The sequence below is a fragment of the Blastomyces gilchristii genome (assembly GCF_000003855.2).
Source record: "Blastomyces gilchristii SLH14081 genomic scaffold supercont1.1, whole genome shotgun sequence".
In the NCBI taxonomy this organism is placed as follows: Eukaryota; Fungi; Ascomycota; class Eurotiomycetes; order Onygenales; family Ajellomycetaceae; genus Blastomyces; species Blastomyces gilchristii.
This window is the reverse complement of record NW_003101682.1, coordinates 1,382,037-1,401,942: the sequence shown is the minus strand read 5'-3', so window position 1 is coordinate 1,401,942 and position 19,906 is coordinate 1,382,037. Positions and strand designations below refer to the sequence as shown.

Genomic DNA, 19,906 nt, shown 5'->3' with positions numbered 1-19,906 from the left:
TGATTACATGAGTTATCTGTGAACATTGTCTCAGACAGAGAATTAATTTTCATAGAAGAGTTCTGATCTGATCTGATAACTATACTGAAGATCTCATGAGATCTAAGCATGACTTTTTATCAATAGACAGATGATCAGATAGAACATCTGATAAGTATATTAAAACAGTATCTATAGTGCTTTATTAATTACAATCAGAATAACTGAGTGTATTGATTATCACTTACAGAGTTTATATATAATAACTCAAAGTATGTCAGTACAGATAAAACTCTCTTTGAAATACTCACTGAGACTTATCTGTGAATAATCTTGATAAACCTGTGAGAGTATACTATAGAGTGTGATGATGTCTGTGAACAGGCTGAGAGAATTCAGAAGATTCAGAAGAAAGTCTGTAAATTCTTGAGAAAGACTCAAGAGTATCAGAAGAGATACTATGACTTCAAGTATATTGTAAAGAGTTTCAAGAAAGATGATAGAGTCTGACTGAGTCTAGAAAACATCATCACACAGAGATCTAGCAAGAAGCTGAATCTCTTATAGACAGAGTCTTATAAGATTATGAAGAAAGTTAGTCTGCAGTTCTACAGATTAAAACTGTTATCTAAGTTACAGATGTACAATATTTTTCATGTCTCTTTACTCTGTGAATACAAGAAATTCTCAGAAGAGAATTCTGTGACTCATCACTCTATTCATAAAGTACTAGAGAGTGAAAGAGAATACTAGGTCAAAGAGATTATTAACTCAGAGAAGTGAGATTACAAGCTCTGATTCAAGATTCAGTGATAAGAGTATTCTGACAAGATGAATGAGTTCACTTAGAAATTATCTGAGCAGATAAGACATCTGCAGAAGCTGAGACATGACTTTCATGTCATGAATTCTGATAAGTCAGAATAATATGATCTTTACTAAGAACCTGATTATAATAAAGACATTAACACTGTCATTTATAAACTCTAGTCTATAAGATAATAAGTTTCTACTGAGATGAACAGTCTGTGATGTATACAAGAAAAGAAGAAAACATGTTCTTATTAAAGCTAAAAAACAAGAAAATAAACAGAACTGTGAATGCAATTTAGAGATTAACAAAGAAAAAATAAAGAAAACTTATATTTATATTATCAACACTTATGACACTCAATTCTCTCACAACTATCAATTTCTTTCTTTAAAGAAGCAGAGAGTATTATATCTGTGATACAGACAATTATTGCATTTGATATAAAGACTGTCAGAAATACACAGACTTCAGAGAAGCTGAACATCAGAGTACACATAGTTGCAGCAGAGTCTTGAAGACTGATTATCTATATATGTGATCAGATATCTCTTACAAAGCTGTGTCTGCTCTCTCAGTTATGCTGAAGTATTCAGTCTAAAAACAATGAAGATATAAAGAGAGAGCTCATCTGTTCAGATTAACTCTTATTATAAATTCATGATATTTACATTACCTTAATTACCTGGATTTTACAGGTATTCAGAGACTCATCTCTCATTAGTAATAAGATTGCAGAAATGTGCTGCAGTGTGAGAATTATTGATAGAGAATCTAGACATATTTGCATATATCTGATCAGAGATTGTGTGAGCAGAGAGAAGGTGATCATAGATCTGTGAGACTGCAGAAGACACTGACAACACTGAGAGCTTTATAAGAACTATCAGCTAGAGTCTGTAAGGAATTACTTATAAGAAGACTTACAGCAAAGAAGAGAACTACACTGCTTAGAGTCAGAAACTGGTCTGAGAAAGGCAGAGAATTGACTGCTGGCCTGAAGATCGGGTGCAGTGACAGGGCTGAGGAAGATGAAGACACAGTTATGAGCAGCAGTATTCCTGCTTCATCAGTTAGTAAAAAGTGACTAGAGGAGTTGCAGAGACACTCATGAGAAGCTCAGCAGTAATCAGATATTGTTTATAAAGAGATTGAAATTGAAAAAATTTTTATTCTTGAGAAGTTCTTGAATCAATATATGAATACTGTTAGAAACACTCTCTCTCTATCATCTGAGTGAAAACACTTCACAGATGAATGAGAATACTCACAGTTTATAAGAATGAGAGCTGTTACAGAAAAAGAAAAAAGAAGATGAGATTTCACAGACAGATCTGAGATATTTATACTACTCTAGAGAGATTTGCTTATACTATGAGTGATTCTATGAAACAGTCAGATCACTCTAGTAAATAAGAGTGATTATGAATTACAGGCCTGAATCTTTCTATATGATTATAAAGAGTGATTGCAGACTGCAGATATCTTGATTCTACAATTCTATAAAGTTAATGAAAGAATGGAAAATTTCTCACAATTCTACAGTGTCAAAGAGCAATAATTTATGAGAATAAATGAAAAATTAACTTGTGAATATTTCTCTTTGATAAGAGTGATCTCATAGAGAGTGATTCATCTGTGAGATGAATCTATATAATAGTCACACAAGAATCTTGTGAAAATGATTGAGAGTCAACTGAAATTCTTCTATATAAAAGATGTGAGATGAATCTGTGTAATAGTCAGAGAAGAATCTATAGACTATAAAGAATCTTATGAAATAAGAAACTGAGTGACAGACTCTTTTCTCTTCACAGTAATAAGAGATTTTTCCTCACTGAGATTTTTTATAGATATGAAGAGTTTTTAGTGAGTATCACTGCAGTGCTGAGCTGACTATGAAGTCACTCAGTGAAAGACTTCATAAATGAAGTCTTAGAGAGAGAGGAGTATGTAAGAAATCCTGCTTCTCACAGATTCTTTACCTCTATTTCTATCTCTTATATAATTAATAGAGCTAGCAGCTCTTGGCTACACACAACTATATAGACTGGAGTTCACAAATACTATTCATAACTCAGCTTGAATGCTATTATATATTTAATCTCTACATTTATCTTTCTACTGTGAACACTTCTAGTAGTTAACAGTACATATCACATCAAGCTGCAAACACCCGAATAATCACCTGCGAGCACTTATTCTTACAGTAAAGCTGTAACATAATGAAACTGAAGTGATGACTAGTCAGCAGTATTATGTAGAGATAGTTGTTTGAGAAGCTGTATAAGTAAGCTTGACTATCTTGCTTAAATAGCAAGCTTATAGACTACAGAATTATTGCAAGAATATCACAGATATGATACTTAGTATACTAAGAAGATTATATGAGATACATAGTAACTCTTGTATATATTTCAGTAGAAGAAAAGAAACAAATCACTGACTTCTTTAATGAGAAGTCAGCATCTAGCTATTCTATATAGATAATAAGTGAATACTCTTCTCTCATTTCATAAGTAAGAATAGCTGAAGTAATACCTTAGCAGTACTTTATTATCAAGAAAGAGTAATCTGCTAATCTTATATAGAAGCAGAATTCTCTTATTCATTAATCAGATCTTTCTATAATATATTTAAATAATGTCATAGAGTGATTGAAAACTGGTTTAGACAGAATGAAATTATTCATATAAAAGCAATGAGCTGTGTGAAATCACAGCAGAGTCTTAACATAGCTGAGAGTATAATAATACTCTTCTCTTTAAGAGTATAGTCTCTATACTCTCAAGATTATCAGATTAGAAGTTATCTTTGTTATATAGTAACAGTTATCAATCAATTGACAGTATATATGCTGTGTGTGATATAAAGAAATAGATGAGTTTTTCTGCTGACTGTATAGATTTTTCTTTTTTCATCTTTATTCAAATCAAACACATGATAAGTGAGTTTCTTATATATCAATTTGAAATATGAAAAATGTAGTTAATAAGTAACTTACAGATCTCTTATCATATTTTATTCTATATATGAAATTCTCTACAAAAGTAATGTATTTTAGAGACAAAGCTAACAGTAGTGATAGAATTTTTCAAGAAGATTTTCTCTCTTTATAATATATTTTTCTCCCCTCTCTCTCATCTGTAATAGTGAGTGTATGAAAGTATCATTCTTAGAAGATAATAAGAGACTTATTCTGATATTTTCTAGTGAGTAAATATCTTCATGATGTGGCTGCAGCCTTCATGACTGTCAAGAAAGCCAGGTTAAAGACAGTGATGTCAATGAGTTACAGAAGCACTGCTCTCATTGTTACATCTTCTTCTGCTTCTCTTACAGTTATGATGATAGTTGTCATGTCTTGCAGTGAGATGTTATTTCTTCTGTCAGCTGATGTGTCTGTGTTCAGTTCATTCTCTGCTCTCTCTGCTGCTATTGTGACACTGCTCTCTCTCTCAGTCAATACAGTGATATATGACCCTGTGTGATTATTCAGAGAGAAACCTGAGAAGAGCTTGATTTCAGAGATAGTGACTTTAAGAAGTTTAATTCATAGTTTCTCTTTCACAGTATGTCTGAGCCCTGCTCAGAATACTACTGAATTGAGTCTGCAGAGTTCTATAGTTTCTTTATCTTCTCTCTGTAAAGAGACTCTGATACAGTCTCTGACTAGCATTACTACTTGTCTGCACTGTGTCAAGCAGTTGAAGAAGAAGAGGATTTTATATACTCATCTCTTCTCTCACTTCTGTTATTTCTGTTATATCTGTAACAACAACTTCTATCTCTCTGTAAGTATTATCTCACAGAAAGACATTATATCAGCTCTGATAAGAAGTCTAGATACTTAAGCAGTACAGAGCAAGAGTCTCAGAGCTTTAAGTATTGATAGATTCTGTCAAGACTGAGAAGATTCTTCTTACTTATCTGTAAAAGAAGACAAAAGCATAAATCTCTGAGATGAAAAAACACCTCAGAATGACTGATCTTAAGAAGAAGTCAGCTGATGCTGTCATTGAAAGTATCACAGAGATTAATCACTGATTGAAGAGAATCTCACTTCAATTGAAACAGATGACTGAGATGCTTTATAAGTTAATAAGTTAATATTTTTATGCATTTCTCATGCTCTTCTGTAGTGCTGCAGTACTAACTTCTCAGTAGGCAAAGATATCAGTGTCAAAGACTTCAACAGTGAAGAATGAGTTTAGTAAGAATGTGATTATTAATAAGTAGGCTCTGATCTCTCTTTTTACTTTTTCAGTGAGCTGTGACTCTATTAGAATAGTAGCAACCTGTGAATTGATAATATTAATCTTTTTATTAATTTTCAATATTTCTTTTCTCTAACTGCTTCAGAAATTTTACACTTGTATAGTCTCATTAAACTTCTAAAAAACTCTTTGAGAGAAAATAGAAGAAGAGTGCTACAGAGTCTATAAAACATCAGCTTATCACTGTAAGATTATCTCTAAAAAATTCTTTGAGAAAAATGAGAAGTCTTAAGCAGTATTTCTTACTCAATATCTCTGATATGTAACAGAGTAGTCTCTACTAACTGTCTCATAGCTTACAATCTCTTTCTCAGTATTTTTCAAATACTCAAGCAGTTTTCATGAATTCTCTGATAATAAATAATCTTCTCATTTAACAAGATATTGAAGCTTACTGTAATATATTTACTTATTCAATATTTTCTTCATAAGATATTCAGTATCACTCTCAATCTCAATATTATTCAGCTGAGGCAGCTCTGCTCTGAAGCATTGCTTATAGAGCTTTAAATAAAAAATGTGAAAAATAGAATGAATTGATTTCAATTCTGTAAGTAATTTCAACTCATATATCTGCTTACTCATCACTCTTGTTACTGAGAAAGATTCTAGTCACTACTCACTGAGCTTCTTATACAGTCTCATTGTCTTGATATTCTTTGCTGAAAGTAGCACTTGATTCTCTATTAAGAACTTCATTGAAAGATGTTTTCAATTATAGTATTTTATCTGCTACTTCTGAGCACAGTGAATGCTTTTCATCATCTTCTTATGAATTTTATTTAAAAGTTTCAATCTTACTTTTACTTCTGATACTGAGAAATACTTCATTCTCTGTATCTGTTCAACATTCTGACTGTCTATTTCTCTCTTTGAAACATTGTTCATGATGTCACTGAGTAATGAAGAATTATATTCATAATAAGTATAGAAAAAAGATATCTTTAAGATTGCATTCTTTGTATTATTATATATAAATTCAGTAGTCAGAAGATGTTTAAGTCAATTATTCTAATAATATAAATAGAACACTCAAAGATGCTATTCTAGTGTCTGATTCTGATATTCAGTCTGATCATCTGTCTGCAGATGAAATGCAGTACTGAGAAGATATCTTATTATAAGATGATAGTAAAAAGTTAATCAGTATTTACTGATGAAGAGAGATTCTCAATCTGTTATCAGTAATTTCAAAGCACTGTGATTATAAATGATAATATCTAAAAATAGATCAGTCAATTCAGAGACTTTAATCTTTTTATGAATAGAGATATATCTGATTATCTTTGTGAAGTGATTAATAATGATTAAAATTGAGTTATATTCTTTAACTCTTGTCAACTTCAGCAGATCAACTATGAAATTCATTAATAGATTCTATTATAAGCTCTTTGAAACAGACAGTGATATTAACTCATTATATTGCTTATGCTACAGAATCTTTATTCTTTGACAGACATTATAAGTCTTAACATACTCTTTGACATCTGCTCAGAGCTTGTCTTAAATATATTTATATTTTAGAAGCTTCTCAGTCTTCTCTAACTCAAAGTGTTCTGTATAAGAATTATTATAATGAATTCTCAATAACTTCTGATACATCACTCTGCTATAAGAGATGAAGACTGAATTATTCAGCAGTAGAAGTTCACATTCTTCTAGTTATCAGTGACTTGATTTCTTAGCAGTACTGTCTCACTCAGAGTCTGTCTCTTTCAAGTTCAAACTGAATTCTTTCTTCTTCAACTTCTGAATTCAAGCTGCAGTAGAGATGTCTCTCTTCTGTAACTTATCAATGAATTTCAAAAGTAGTTAGATTAAAAGATTGTAGACTGTTTTATTCTTTATCAATTCAATAATTGTAAGATATAATATGAGAAGCTTATGATCTTCAGTGTCAGTCTTCTGTGAGAATCTGGGTTTTCTTTCATCTTCTATACTGAGTCACACAGCTGTCTTATCAGCACTGTTTTTAAGCTTCAGAGAATCTTAATTCTCTGCAGTCAGCTTCTTCTACAGTGATGACAGAGATTCTTTTATAGAATTCTTCTCTGTATTAACAATATTATAATCAGATTATCTAGACAGTGTGTTAACAGAATTAAGCTGATCTGAACAGTATCAGATATAGAAATCATACTTTAAAAGCAGCTTCACTCATCTGACTTGACATTCTGTCAAGCTCTTTATTATTAAGAAGTAATGCAGATTTGCATAATCAGTGAGAACTTGTACTAAGTACTTACTACTCTGAAGATAATGTTGTCAGATCTTAAAGAATTCAATAATTACTAATATCTTCTGATCATGAGTATCATATCTTCTCTGTGTGAGTAATAACTTCTTAGAGAGAAAGATCACTGATCTTTATTCACAGTGTTTTATAGACTCTATGAAAAAGCCTTCTCTCACAGACAATTCATTGCCTGTTTCTTCAGAAATAATTATTCCCTGATTCTTTCAATGTTAAAAGACCTTTAGTGTCAACTGTGAAAAGATTTCACAGATCTTATTTTCAGATACATCAGTCTCACACTGACTGAGTAAGTCAGAATTAAAGTGATTCAGTATTATAACATCTGTGAAAGCTTGTTTTAATTCTATAAACATCTGCACAGTGTCTTGAGTGAGAATAAATAGTTCTATTTTTCTGTCTTTCACACTTCTCTTTAACAGATCTGTAAGAGAGACAGTAATCTGTGAATATGCATAGATGAATTATCTGTAGAAATTCACAAATTCTAGAAATATCTGCATTTCACAGTATATCTGCAGCACTGATCAGTTCTTAATAATAAAGACCTGACTTCTGTTCATTGAAATGTCATTTACTTCAATAATATAATCTAAGAAATTAATCTTCTGTATGTAGAATGAGCATTTTTCAGTGTTTATATAGAGTTAATACTGTCTCAAGTGACTTAACACTTCTCAAACATGAGTATCATGTTCTTTCTCTGTTTTTGAGAAGATTAGAATGTCATTTAAGTATACTATGCAGGAGATATCAATAAGACCTCACAGCATCTCATTTATATAAGTCTGAAAGATGGCTGAAGCATTACAAAGATCAAAAGATAAAACAAGATATTCAAAATTATCATACTTGATATGAAAAGCTGTTTTTCAAATATTGTCTTTATTAACTCTGATTCTATGATAGACATCTTATATATCAATCTTTGAGAACATCTTTACTTCAGATAATCAATCAATTATCTTGTTAATTAACAGTAATGAATAGTAATTCTTAATCATCATCTTATTAAGATCTCTGTAGTCTATGCATAGACATAGTCTATTATTCTTCTTGAATACAAAGAGTATAGACATCTCTGCTGAACTCTTTAATAAATGTATTCAGTTCTTTGATTGCACTTCTTCAAGATATTTGCACAGAACATTCAATTTCTTTATAGACAAGTTGTAAAGAGACCTGTACAGTGTTATTACATCATCTTTAAGATGAATCTTATATTATATCTTGATGTCAGAAAACTTTGCTACTTCTCTTTCTGAAAAGACATTTTTAAAATCTGTAAAGAGATGTCATGTATATCTGTCTTCAATAACAGATACTGCTGCTAATCTTGCAGTGAGAGTGATGACTTCTTCATCTGTTCTCAAGTTTCAGTCATCTGCTACACAGTATATTAACTCAATCTTTTTCTCAAGATTCTTCTGATAAAACTCTTCAGATTTCTCTATCACTGTCTCTTCATCAGTGAGATGATACTGTCATGTCTGAGTGACTCAGTTAATGAGAGAATTGTTTTCTCTCAATTACAGAAGATCTAGAATGACATTCTTATCTATAATATTAACTGTGTGAAGAAGTAGACTGCTTTTCTTGAAGATTTCTTCTGAGTCTGTGATTACACACTGTGCTTGAATTATGTCAAAACAGTGATATTTCATTTCATCAGTAAATTTCACATGATCTGACAGATCTATCTTCTTTTAATTCTTCATCAAAGAAAAGAAATAGAATATAAAGTTAGTATTTACTCTGAAGTTGAGTAGACATCTCACTGATATCTTCTCATTCAGAGTATACATTGTAATTGTAATATGAACTCAGAGATATAAAAATTATCAATTCTTTATTTCTTTCTCTTCTTTATCTTTCATGAATACATTTGTTAGAAGAGAAGTTAACTTTAAGAAGATATCTTCTCAGTTTCTTCTCTTCTTCAGCTTCTTGCAATCACTGATATAGTGATTATCAGCTCTGCAGTTGAAACAGAGATCTTTATCAAATCTTTTTTAATATTTCTTCACAGTGAGTGAAGAATCAGAATACTTGAAATTCTTCTTTACTTTCTCTACACTGAAGTTATCACAGCACTGTTTAAATCTTATTATAAGTTACTTAGAAGAGGTCTTATTAATCTTTTTCTCAGAGAATTAATTATTTAAATAGATTCAGAAAGCCAGGTTGACAAGCTCAGTGCAATTGATTAATAAACTCTGATACTATAATATTATTATTCATATCTTATAAGTCAGCTTCATAAGATAAAGCTATGTTTTTAATTGATTCAAATCATCAGTCAATTTCTCTCAATATTCTTCAAATCTTGTATTAAAATTGAAAGAATTCTTATTATCTTGTTAATATAATATGTTGAATCACTGTGCTGCTGTAAAGCTGTGATTGCAGTGATCTTCAATTTGATTCAGTAGAAAGTTCTTGAATTCTTCTCAAGTCATAACAGTATTAATACACTCAAGCTTTCTCTTCTTGATAGCTTAAGTAGTCACAGAGATATCTTCAAGAAGGTTGACAGTGTAGATTACTCATATCTTATAAGTATTATACTGACTCAGATTAAGGCGGAATTTCTGTTCAAGAATACAGATAAAGCTGTGAAATTCAGATAAGATGTTTCTTTTATATCTCAGAAAATCTCTGATCTTAATCTCTCTATCTTTATAATAGATGTAGATGTGTAGAGGCTGTAACAGTGATAGAGCAGTTGAAGAGCTCATGTTAAAATGTACAGCAAGTTCAGAAATCTCAGATTTCTATCAGAGTAGAGATGTACACACTCTAGAGAATGATATAGTATTTCTCTCAGAGAGTGAGATCAGATCAGTCTCAGTGTGAGTGTATGAGATTATATCAGTTTATTAAAGCTCAACTGATTTAAATGTGTAATCAGATTAAGTAATTTGAATTATAATATAATAAAACTGAAGTAATGACTAGTCAGCAGTGTTATATAGAGATAGTTATTTAAGAAGCTGTATAAGTAAGCTTGACTATCTTGCTTGAATAGTAAGCTTATAGACTACAGAGTTATTGTGAGAATATCATAGATATAATACTTAGTATACTAAGAAGATTATATGAGATACACAGTAACTCTTGTATATATTTCAGTAGAAGAAAAGAAATAAATCACTAACTTCTTTAATAAGAAGCCAGTATCTAGCTATTCTATATAGATAATAAGTGAATACTCTTCTCTCATTTTATAAGTAAGAATAGCTGAAGTGATATCTTAGCAGTATCTCATTACTAAGAAAGAGTAATCTGCTGACCTTATATAGAAGTGAGATTCTCTTATTTATCAATCAGATCTTTCTATAATATATCTGAATGATATTATAGAGTAGTTGAAAACCAGTTCAGATGAGATGAAATTATTCACATGAAAGTAATGAGTTATGTGAAACCGCAGTGAGGCCTTGGCGCGGCTGAGAGCGTGACAAAAGCTCACTGAGCTTATTAAGCTTACTTTGTAAAAGTTATTATATTGAGAGTCTCGTGGTTGATCAGCTCTTCTATCAGCAGTGCACTGATGATGATTGAGCTCTTTTATCTCAGTAGTTTACAGATTATAAGACTGTTAAGTGTGAGCTCTGCTGTGATCAATATACATGAGTTTGATCTCAGAATGAACTTAAAAATTCTCAATAAATACTCTGAACATTTAACAGTGCTAAGAGATATTTCAGAAGTATGCTTTAAAAGTCTCTTAAGCTCTAGAACTGAGTGAGTTCACTAAGAGAAGTCACTGTGAGAAGTCACTGAAGAGAGTCACTGAGAGAAAGTACTATACTCTGTGATAACTGATCTGAGAGAGAGTATTAAGAGCTCTGTAATTAATCAGCTCTTCTATCAGCAGTGTGCTGATGATAATTGAGCTCTTTTACCTCAGTAGTCTATATATTATTAGCTGTAATTTCATTATTTCTGAGCTATTTTTCTTCATTTTTTGACAGTTTTCTACTTATATTCAGTCATTGACTCATTTTAACTGATTTAATTGTATTACAGATGATTTAAGTGAAATAAATTGTACTATATTTCAATTACTGATTATTTATATTGTAGTTACTGCAGTGTACATCAACTATATATAGTGCGTGTAAAGTGATAAATCTTGTCTTATTCTCTAAGATGAAGATGAGCGGGCGCCTCTATATATATATATAAGTACATGCTTGTCTGTTTATCATGATTAACTTTATAAAAGAAAGAAGCAGAAGCTCTGAGAAGTAGCATGAGTAAATATACTAGATAGAGAAATAACTTAATAAGAATGAAGTGAAAGAAGAAAGAAGTAGAAGAAAGAAGAAGTGAAAGAAGAGAGAAGTAAAAGCTCTGAGAAGTATTAAGAGTGAATACTGCAGTGCTAAAATCTTTATATAAGCTGTTTAATATTTAATTACATTTTATTTAAAACTTCTATATTAACTCTACAATGCAGTATGCTACTATAGTATTATTCATCTTTTTCACCTATATAATTCAGATACAGTTATTCATGTATCTTATTATATTCATCTCAGAGATTAAATGACATGTTTTACAAGCTGAATAAGCGAGTATAAGTAAGTGATTAAGACTTGTATAAATAAAAATTTAATTTGATTTTATTTTTATTAAGTTTTACAACTTATCTGACATATCACATAAAGAATAATTCAAATAATAATATTCTGAAAAGAGCTGTGTTGATATTTCACACTATTTCTGCCTCCGTGGCCGCTTCAATACCTGCGTCTGCTGAGTGAATGACGTATTGAGTGTAACTTCTGCTGAGAGTGCACAGATTTCTTGACTGTTATCCTCATTCAAAAAAGATGAGACGCTTGATTGAGAGAGTTCAAATTCTGACTGTGAAACATCAAAATTTACTCCAGGAGGAATCTCATCAATAGCAGAGTGGATCTTTCTCAGATGATCTGGCGCCCACTTCTCATATACATTCCTTGTAAATGTGTAAGCAGACCACTTCTCTCTGCCGTCAAGCTCCGTGAAGTCAAACATTCTGATGGGGTGACGGTAGAAGGAAGTCTTGTTCCCCTCAATCACAGCATAGTGGCCGTAGATTCTCACTGTCCTGTGGTCATGTGAGATTGAGAAAGCCAAGATCTCGCGATTGACCTCTTCTTTCCGTCCCACCAGTTTAAACAGCTCAACAACACCCCTCACAGCAAGAGTCATACTGTGTGCATTCTGCCGGTCAGCAATGTCAAGTGCAACGGTACCCTTCACCTCGCTGGTCAAGAAGGGAAAGTACATGTAGAAGGTGGCTAGGAAGAAGGAGCTGTAGGAATCCAGGTCGTAGCCAAGGAATGGCTCAAACTTCTTCAGCTGGTCTTCTGTGAATGCAGAACGGCTGAAGCCAACCGCATAATCAGGCTGCGGGCGTGGTCCACAGAAGGCAATGGAGGAAGCCCACTGTTCATTGACACTTTCAGTCAAACACTCTAAATTCTTAGCGCCACATGTAGCAAATGTCTCTGCCGAAGGGACAATCAACCGAGATATATCTTGAACAACCCTTGATTCATTTTTAGTCTGTAGCTTTTGACAAGCCTTCCGGAACCGATCATTCTGAAATATTGTGCCTTCAGGAATCATCTGTTTCTCATCAAGTAGTGTCCTGCAAATCTCTTTGCTGTTTTCTGTTACTTCAAGTTCGGATTCAGCCATAAAGCTGCCCTTGGTGGCAAGGAGAGTCTCATAGGTAGCGCTTCTGTATTTGGCGCTCTTTCCATCTCTCGATTCTTGATCAGTGGGTGTGTTGGAGCCCGTAGCGAGACTCGAGGTTGAGTTCTTGCAGCGAACAGAAGCCGTTGACTTTTTCTTTGCAAGTAGGTGGCTCATGTTTTCTCCAGGCTGTGCTTCGAAATAGTCTATAGGCCAGCGATTGTTCTTGCACCAATATCCGATCAGGTCAACCTTCTTCCAGCTAGCAATATCACGTTTCTTTTCCACAAAAATATATTCAATAGCTAGGCTCGTAGACAATCGAGGTCGTTTGAGGGAGGAGGGCGCTTGATCTTCACAAGGTCGTTTATGATTTGGTTTTGTACTCTGTTCTCGGTTGTGGATGCAGGTGGGAGGCTCCTGCAATAGCTCCGATTAATCAGTTTCATATCGCCGTCATACAATTGAGGAAGTGCACATACAGGGGCGTTTTTACTGCTTAGGCGCGCGCTCCTACGGTAGGGTCTCGGTCGTTGTTCCTCTTGCTCTCTCTTCACTTGCTTAACATGTGTCCCTATAACAAGTCAGACCCAAATACAGTAAGGACGTTCCCGGGACATCCCAGATATTACCTTTGTCTTCGGGTGCCTGGCGTTTTCTGGCGACTATCGGCGTTTGACACTCAGGTTTATTGATTCTGGGCATCATTTGATGACGAGGCATTTTAAGGAGATAGGAAATGGTGGAGCTTGGTCTTTATAATTGAAGGAGTGTGAATTGGCAGACAGTTAAAAGGGAGCCCATCCAGTTTGGGTTAGGTCCACACAGTACTTGCATTTCAGAAACCTCACTGGATCTGGGCGCTAATATTAAACACTCAATGTTCGTCTTAAGTGGTAGAGTCTGCAAGGTCTGGGTGATGATGAGACAAAAACTGAGTGAGGTTGGGCGATTTGCATGGAGTTGTTTAGTTACCTTACCCTTGGTCGGTTGGGGCGAAGTGTGATAGGTTAATTGACCTTGTTCTTTGGGCATTAGCTCCTCAGGTAATAATAATAACTATGACACGAAGCATACAAATGTCATCATTTCACTTCCACACTACTCCGTAGTCATGTGCCAATCTCACTCATCTCCCGAGGTCTTTTCCATTCTTTCTCCAGGTGTACCGTGTATGTATGTACAGTATATCAATATTGAAACTAACTTTCCATCGATTATGGAAAACCAACAACCGGCCCCGCGTAGAGAACGTCTCTCGCGCCATAAACCTCTTCAGACTAACGAAGCTTGGGATAAGGTTGTCTGCACCATTGAGGATCTCAAGCTCCAGGGAAGCGTGAGGGTTGCCCAGACAAAAAGCGTTGTAGAAGCACAGACTTCAGCCAGCCAGACGCAAAAAGTACAAACGATTCCTTTACAATGTCCTCCGAGAATCAGGTCCCCAAGCGGTTTTAATATGCACTGCGACCCTTGGCCAAACCAAAGCTGCTGGTATGAAAGAATTGTATTGTGATCTCCTTGTTTGCCAAATCCAGAGTTGTGAGGATATCTATGAATCATTCTACTATGCAATTGCTTGCTATCAGATACCAAATACCTTGCTCTGAGAGTGGTATACCGTATGTTCCACCTGTCTTTGCTCTGCAGGTCTTGCTGAGTGCTGACTGTCAATAGATGTGACAAGTGTGTCAAAACCCTCAGACTTGATTGTACCCACAACTGAACCTTGCTGAATGGATGAATTGCAAAATTCTGAGACTATAGATCTTGTTATCATCAGGAGTCTCACTTCTCAGAAGCAGCAGCCCAATCTAAGTTTCTATTATCAAGATAAGTGACCTCTTCCAGAATCACAGCAGATTCTAGGTCTGTATACTATCTTTCATGAGCTTTCAGTAGTTGACATTCACAGGAAATCTGATTCTGCCATGAGATGATTGATACTGGTCATTCTCATTCATGAATTGATATATGATTACAAACCTCTCTGAACCATTTCATACTGAAATGAAAATGAGCAATTTATGAAAAGAGAAAAAGAATAGAGAAGAACTGATGATCACAAATTGTTTATCTATATCTCTTTCAACAACACTCAATGAGAATGCTCTATGTATGATCAGAATCAGCTATGATGATAGGTTTAGTATCTGTAATATATTTGATTTTGAAGAAACAGATATTCTGGTCTGAGTGACTCTTATCTGTAAATAAATGACAATGCTTTGTGCCTCACCTGTTCTGGAAAAAGCTGCAAGAAGATAGCTTCATGAGAACTTCTTTTTGAACATAATTCATGCCTTTATCACATAACATTTATACTCAGAAAGAACTTCTTATGTTACCTGTTCATGTGCTGTACTCAAACTGTCAACTAGCTTTCTCTCATCATCTGTAATATTGCATGATGTGTCTTTGAACTTCATAGTCATGCAGCATGCTCTTCATTATCTCAAATTTCAAGGCTGTCTTGATCTCTTCTCATTCTTCATGTAGAGTCATATCTTCAACTTTCACTGCAATAATCTTTCAATGATCAGTATGTAAAATTGTCACCAGCATTGACAGCTCACTAGGATAGAGAGTTTCAAGAAGAGAGCAATCTAGTGAATGTAAATATTAACTGACATTTCTGCAAAATGTTCTTGATCATGAACAGTTGCCAATCTCAGGTGAAATACCATTATTAATCTACATGGTATTAAAATTCTTCAGAGGCGCTTGGTGAGTGACAGCAATAATGTAATGTCGCGGATACCAGATGAAGGCTCTGTTGAAGATAATTCTGCTTTGTCTATCAAAGCAAGACTTTATAAGAATGAGGTGTAAAATGAGGTGGGATCTTCGGCGACGCAAAGTGGAGAAGATATTGTCGCTTGAGTGCTGATGTTTGGTGGAACCAACAAAAAAAAGAAAAAGGGAGAAAGAGAAGGAAAAGTATGACGAAATCGCTGCTGTCGCTGGCTAGACAATGAGACAAGGTAACTTACATCATAGTGATATTCCGTTCAATCCACCTCTACCGCGAGTCCTTATAATCAACAACAATGCAAGCTGCCAACCGTCTACAGACAGCCCTTCGGACGGGCAGAGGCATTTCGTTCGGCGCATGGCAAATGCTTCCTGGGGCCAACCTTGCCCGGCTCATGGCCAGAAGCGGCTTTGACTGGATCTGTGTTGACACGGAGCACGGCAACATTGCAGGTAAATACCTAAAGGACGAAAGAAACAATGTCCTGTGTTTATTCTATTAGATACAGGGGATGGTTGTATTGCTACGAATCTGGGGCAAGGCTTCTGAACTTGTGCATCAACTGCTGTGTCAATGCTTTTTGGCCGGATTATTAACCATTGCTCATTCTAACTATAAAAGACGCCCAAATGCACGAGGCCGTGGCTGCAATTGCCGCTACGGGTGTTAGTCCTGTTGTACGCATCGCTGCCAACGAGTCGTGGATGGTTAAACGTATGTATACTCTTGCAATGGTTCCCTTTTCAACCCGATGCTAACTCCTACGATAGGTGCCTTGGACGCAGGAGCCCATGGAATAGTGGTCCCCCTCCTCTACACGGTAGACGATGCGAAGAAACTAGTCGAATCAGCCAAATTCCCTCCCCTGGGCAAAAGAGGCTTTGGAAGCCCATTTCCCATGGCGTCATTTGGAACTCTTTCCCAAACAGATTATTTGTTTCAGGCGAATGAAGCCTTGGTTACAATTGTTCAGATAGAAACTAAGGAGGCTCTTGAAAATGTATGGATTGCAGAAAGGTTTATTAACGGGCTAAGACATTCTTTGATTCTATTCCCCTATATAAAACTTTGGGAAGCTAACTGGAATCTGATTTGCAACGGTTTAGGTTGAAGAAATCGCAAAGGTTCCAGGGTTAGACGTGCTCCTGATCGGTCCTTGGGACCTGGGAAACAATATTGGCCGACCTGTTAGGGGTGATTTCCATCCGGACTTGGTGGCTGCAATTGAAAGGATTCGCAAAGCGGCTGTCAACAACGGTAAGAGGGCTGGAATTTATAGCGCAGATGGCGAGTCCGCAAAGAAGTACGCGGAGCAAGGGTTCCATATGGTAAGACGAGACTTGGATTCCATATTGTATATATCTTCTCGTCCACTGCATCGAGTGCTGACGGTTCCATACAGATATCTGTGATTTCCGACATCGCTGCTCTCCCTACCCATCTGTCGAACTCACTGAAAACTGCTCGTGCTGGTTTATGAGGAGTCCTCCATATGACCCCCGCAGGAGGTGTTATGGAGCGGCATACAGTATATAGTCCCAGGGGCATAATAACCACACCACACAAGCCGTAATATTTTATTTTATTCTTCTACTTCCTTTATTGTATTCTCAACCTCCTGTTCGGTAAATCGATGAAATAGCTTCTTCGGGTCTGATAGGGTTTCGCGTCCATCGCTGGATTTAAACATTACGCGCTGAACGTGTAGAACCGGTACGTCAAACTCGTAAATGTCCTTCCACGTTTTATTTTGTGGGACCATCACATCAATTTCTGAATATAAGAATGGTCTCTTTTCCCGTAGGTTTTTTACGGTGTATTTTGCCGTATCGCATAGCGAGCAATTGATGCGTGTGAAGAGAGTGAGTCGAGTACTTTGGAGCAGGCGGCGTGTAGGGTACATCGTGCCGTGTCAGGTCAATCACTGGAACAAACTGTGAGCGATTTGAGCCCGTGTATTCATCAGAGGGCACATACGCGATCCTGGATTTTGCTTTGGCAAGAATAAGCTGGGGAATAATAGCGTTGCCCTGTTTGATATTGCTCAGATATAATCTACCTGCAAAATGCAAAGAAGCACGGGTGGTTGGTCTTCGTTATGGCACCAGAAGCTTCGATGGGTTTGGGGGCGTTGGCGCCCAGCAAAAGCTCCGAGGAAGCATCGAGGATGATGTAAGTACTTAAAATATTTCCAGACCGCCCAACATCCCACCAAAACTCATCTCAGACTCAATATCTACGGACTATCAGCCAACTCCTAACAGAATTGAGAGAGCCTATTTACTGGGAAATATATCATAAAACAAAATATGGCGCAAAAGTGTGTACACAAGGGCTGCGGCAAGGTGTTTACGGACCCTGACGAACCGTGCACTTATCATCCAGGCCCGCCTGAATTTCACGAAGGCCACAAAGGTCAGTCCCAATGACGCTGTGAAATTGGACTTCTTACTTGGACAACTATATATGAGAAGCAAAACGCGAGATCAAAGGAGGGCCCCGAATAGAATCCAGGAAAATAAGTGCGGGAGGAGAATTCCTCCAAAAAGCATCGCAGCTAGCTGACAGAGCTTTGCCACTGCAGGATGGAAATGCTGTAAGCCCCGCGTCCTCAGCTTCGACGAATTCCTGACCATCCCACCATGCACGACGGGGAAACACTCAGCAGTCGATGACACGCCAGCTCCAGAGCCTCAAAAGGAGACACCCCAGGCAGCACCCGACACTACCCCTAAGCATACTCCCATAGCCATTGGAAACATCCCAACCACCCTCTCCGCCGCGGGCGTGCACACCCCTACCCCTACGACCTCTCCTCCACCAGAATCGGAATCCGATGACCCTTCCCTTGCAATCAAAGCGGGCGCGACATGTCGTCGAAGAGGCTGCAACGCGAAGTACTCACCCTCCGTTTCACGGGATGATGAAAAATGCGTCCATCATCCGGGTCAACCGATCTTCCATGAGGGGAGCAAAGGTTGGAGCTGTTGTAAGCGCAGAGTGCTGGAGTTTGATGAGTTTATGAAGATAATTGGCTGTAAAGAAAGAGCTAGACATTTATTTCTTGGGAAGGGGAAGAAATCAGGGGAGGAGAAGGTTGATAATATTCGGTGAGTTGTTTTGAATTATTCATGACGACTACAGCAGATACGTCCAATTGGAAAGATTAGAGAGCCGTGTTGGTGGATGTGCCGGAAAATATTTGAAAAGACTTGCTAACCGCCTTGCACTTTTTACTTTCAGCACCGATTTCTACCAAACCGCGACCTCCATCATGGCCACCCTCTACCTCAAGAAGATTGACAAAGCCAGCGCGAAAGTTAACTTCTCCTCGCCTACTACAATAGAATTGGACCTCCCGACCGCCGATAACAAGCGCTTCAAGGAAACCTTCAACCTCTACGCACCCATCGATGTGGAGAAGTCCAGTTTCCAAATCATGGGCACGAAGATGGACTTGAACTTAGCAAAGGCGGACGGGACGAGCTGGCCTGTCCTACGCAAAGATGATAAACATACGGGGGAGATTATTCAGATTGGACGGGCGAAGAAGGCGTGAAGTCCGAGAGAGGGACGTTTAGGGCAGGGATGCTCTGGGTTTGATGATTTTAGATAATGATATATGTGGAAACGATGGAGAATCAGTTTTTAACCGTGCATCTTTATCACCGCATTTGGGGAGTTTGGTGGTGCAGGGCTGGATTGCTTGATTTTTTTGGGGACCCAAGTAATTAATAAACGAGAGCTTCCCTTCGAATTGGCATCTTCGTTTCAGTGAATTTCGAGGATGCGTATCCGACGTGTATTCATGCGGCATATACCCTGTATTGGTGGAAGAGAAGGGGGAAATGGGTCACGGACCTTGGCGGAACAGCTTGACAACGTGCGAAATTTTACGAAGGAAAGTGGTGTGAATCGTCAAAGTATGTAGTTCAATTATTATTATTATTATTATTAGTATTTTTGCTCAAAAATCTAGTTTGATCTTCAATGCTTCAGCCTTGATATTTTTCACGTGGGGCGCATATTTTCACACCCAAAATAGCAGTAAAATCGGCCTGGCGCGCTAGGCAAAACTCCCAACCAGGCCACGTCTAAACACGGACAAACGACCAAAAACAAACAGAGAATGGCGA

The 19,906-nt window shown here is 36.4% G+C and overlaps 4 protein-coding genes across 4 annotated transcripts; 2 read left to right on the top strand and 2 right to left on the bottom strand.

The window, feature by feature from the left end:
- Positions 1-12,046: 12,046 nt before the first annotated feature.
- BDBG_00212 (uncharacterized protein) lies at positions 12,047-14,101 on the bottom strand (the record flags this gene model as incomplete). Its single annotated transcript, XM_002628920.2, has 3 exons — positions 13,648-14,101; positions 13,498-13,589; positions 12,047-13,435 (listed from the first exon to the last, which is right to left on the bottom strand). The coding sequence occupies exons 1-3, from the start codon at positions 13,736-13,738 to the stop codon at positions 12,047-12,049; spliced, it is 1,572 nt and encodes a 523-aa protein (XP_002628966.1). The 5' UTR covers positions 13,739-14,101.
- A 1,964-nt stretch (positions 14,102-16,065) lies between these two features.
- BDBG_00210 (2,4-dihydroxyhept-2-ene-1,7-dioic acid aldolase) lies at positions 16,066-17,331 on the top strand (the record flags this gene model as incomplete). The annotated part of the gene is made up of 5 exons (XM_002628918.2): positions 16,066-16,222; positions 16,392-16,484; positions 16,541-16,770; positions 16,877-17,098; positions 17,173-17,331. 5 exons carry the CDS (start codon positions 16,066-16,068, stop codon positions 17,248-17,250), a joined length of 780 nt encoding a protein of 259 aa, XP_002628964.1. The 3' UTR covers positions 17,251-17,331.
- BDBG_16069 (uncharacterized protein) lies at positions 16,237-19,458 on the bottom strand. The gene is made up of 2 exons (XM_031724096.1): positions 17,748-19,458; positions 16,237-17,694 (listed from the first exon to the last, which is right to left on the bottom strand). Exon 2 carries the CDS (start codon positions 17,671-17,673, stop codon positions 17,353-17,355), a length of 321 nt encoding a protein of 106 aa, XP_031575674.1. The 5' UTR covers positions 17,674-17,694; positions 17,748-19,458; the 3' UTR covers positions 16,237-17,352.
- BDBG_00209 (CORD and CS domain-containing protein) lies at positions 18,080-19,329 on the top strand (the record flags this gene model as incomplete). The annotated part of the gene is made up of 3 exons (XM_002628917.2): positions 18,080-18,185; positions 18,355-18,880; positions 19,014-19,329. The coding sequence occupies 3 exons, from the start codon at positions 18,080-18,082 to the stop codon at positions 19,327-19,329; spliced, it is 948 nt and encodes a 315-aa protein (XP_002628963.1).
- Positions 19,459-19,906: the final 448 nt, after the last annotated feature.

Excerpts from the sequence above, each read along its gene's own strand:
- BDBG_16069 (XM_031724096.1), bottom strand. The coding sequence starts at position 17,673 with ATGTACCCTACACGCCGCCTGCTCCAAAGTACTCGACTCACTCTCTTC.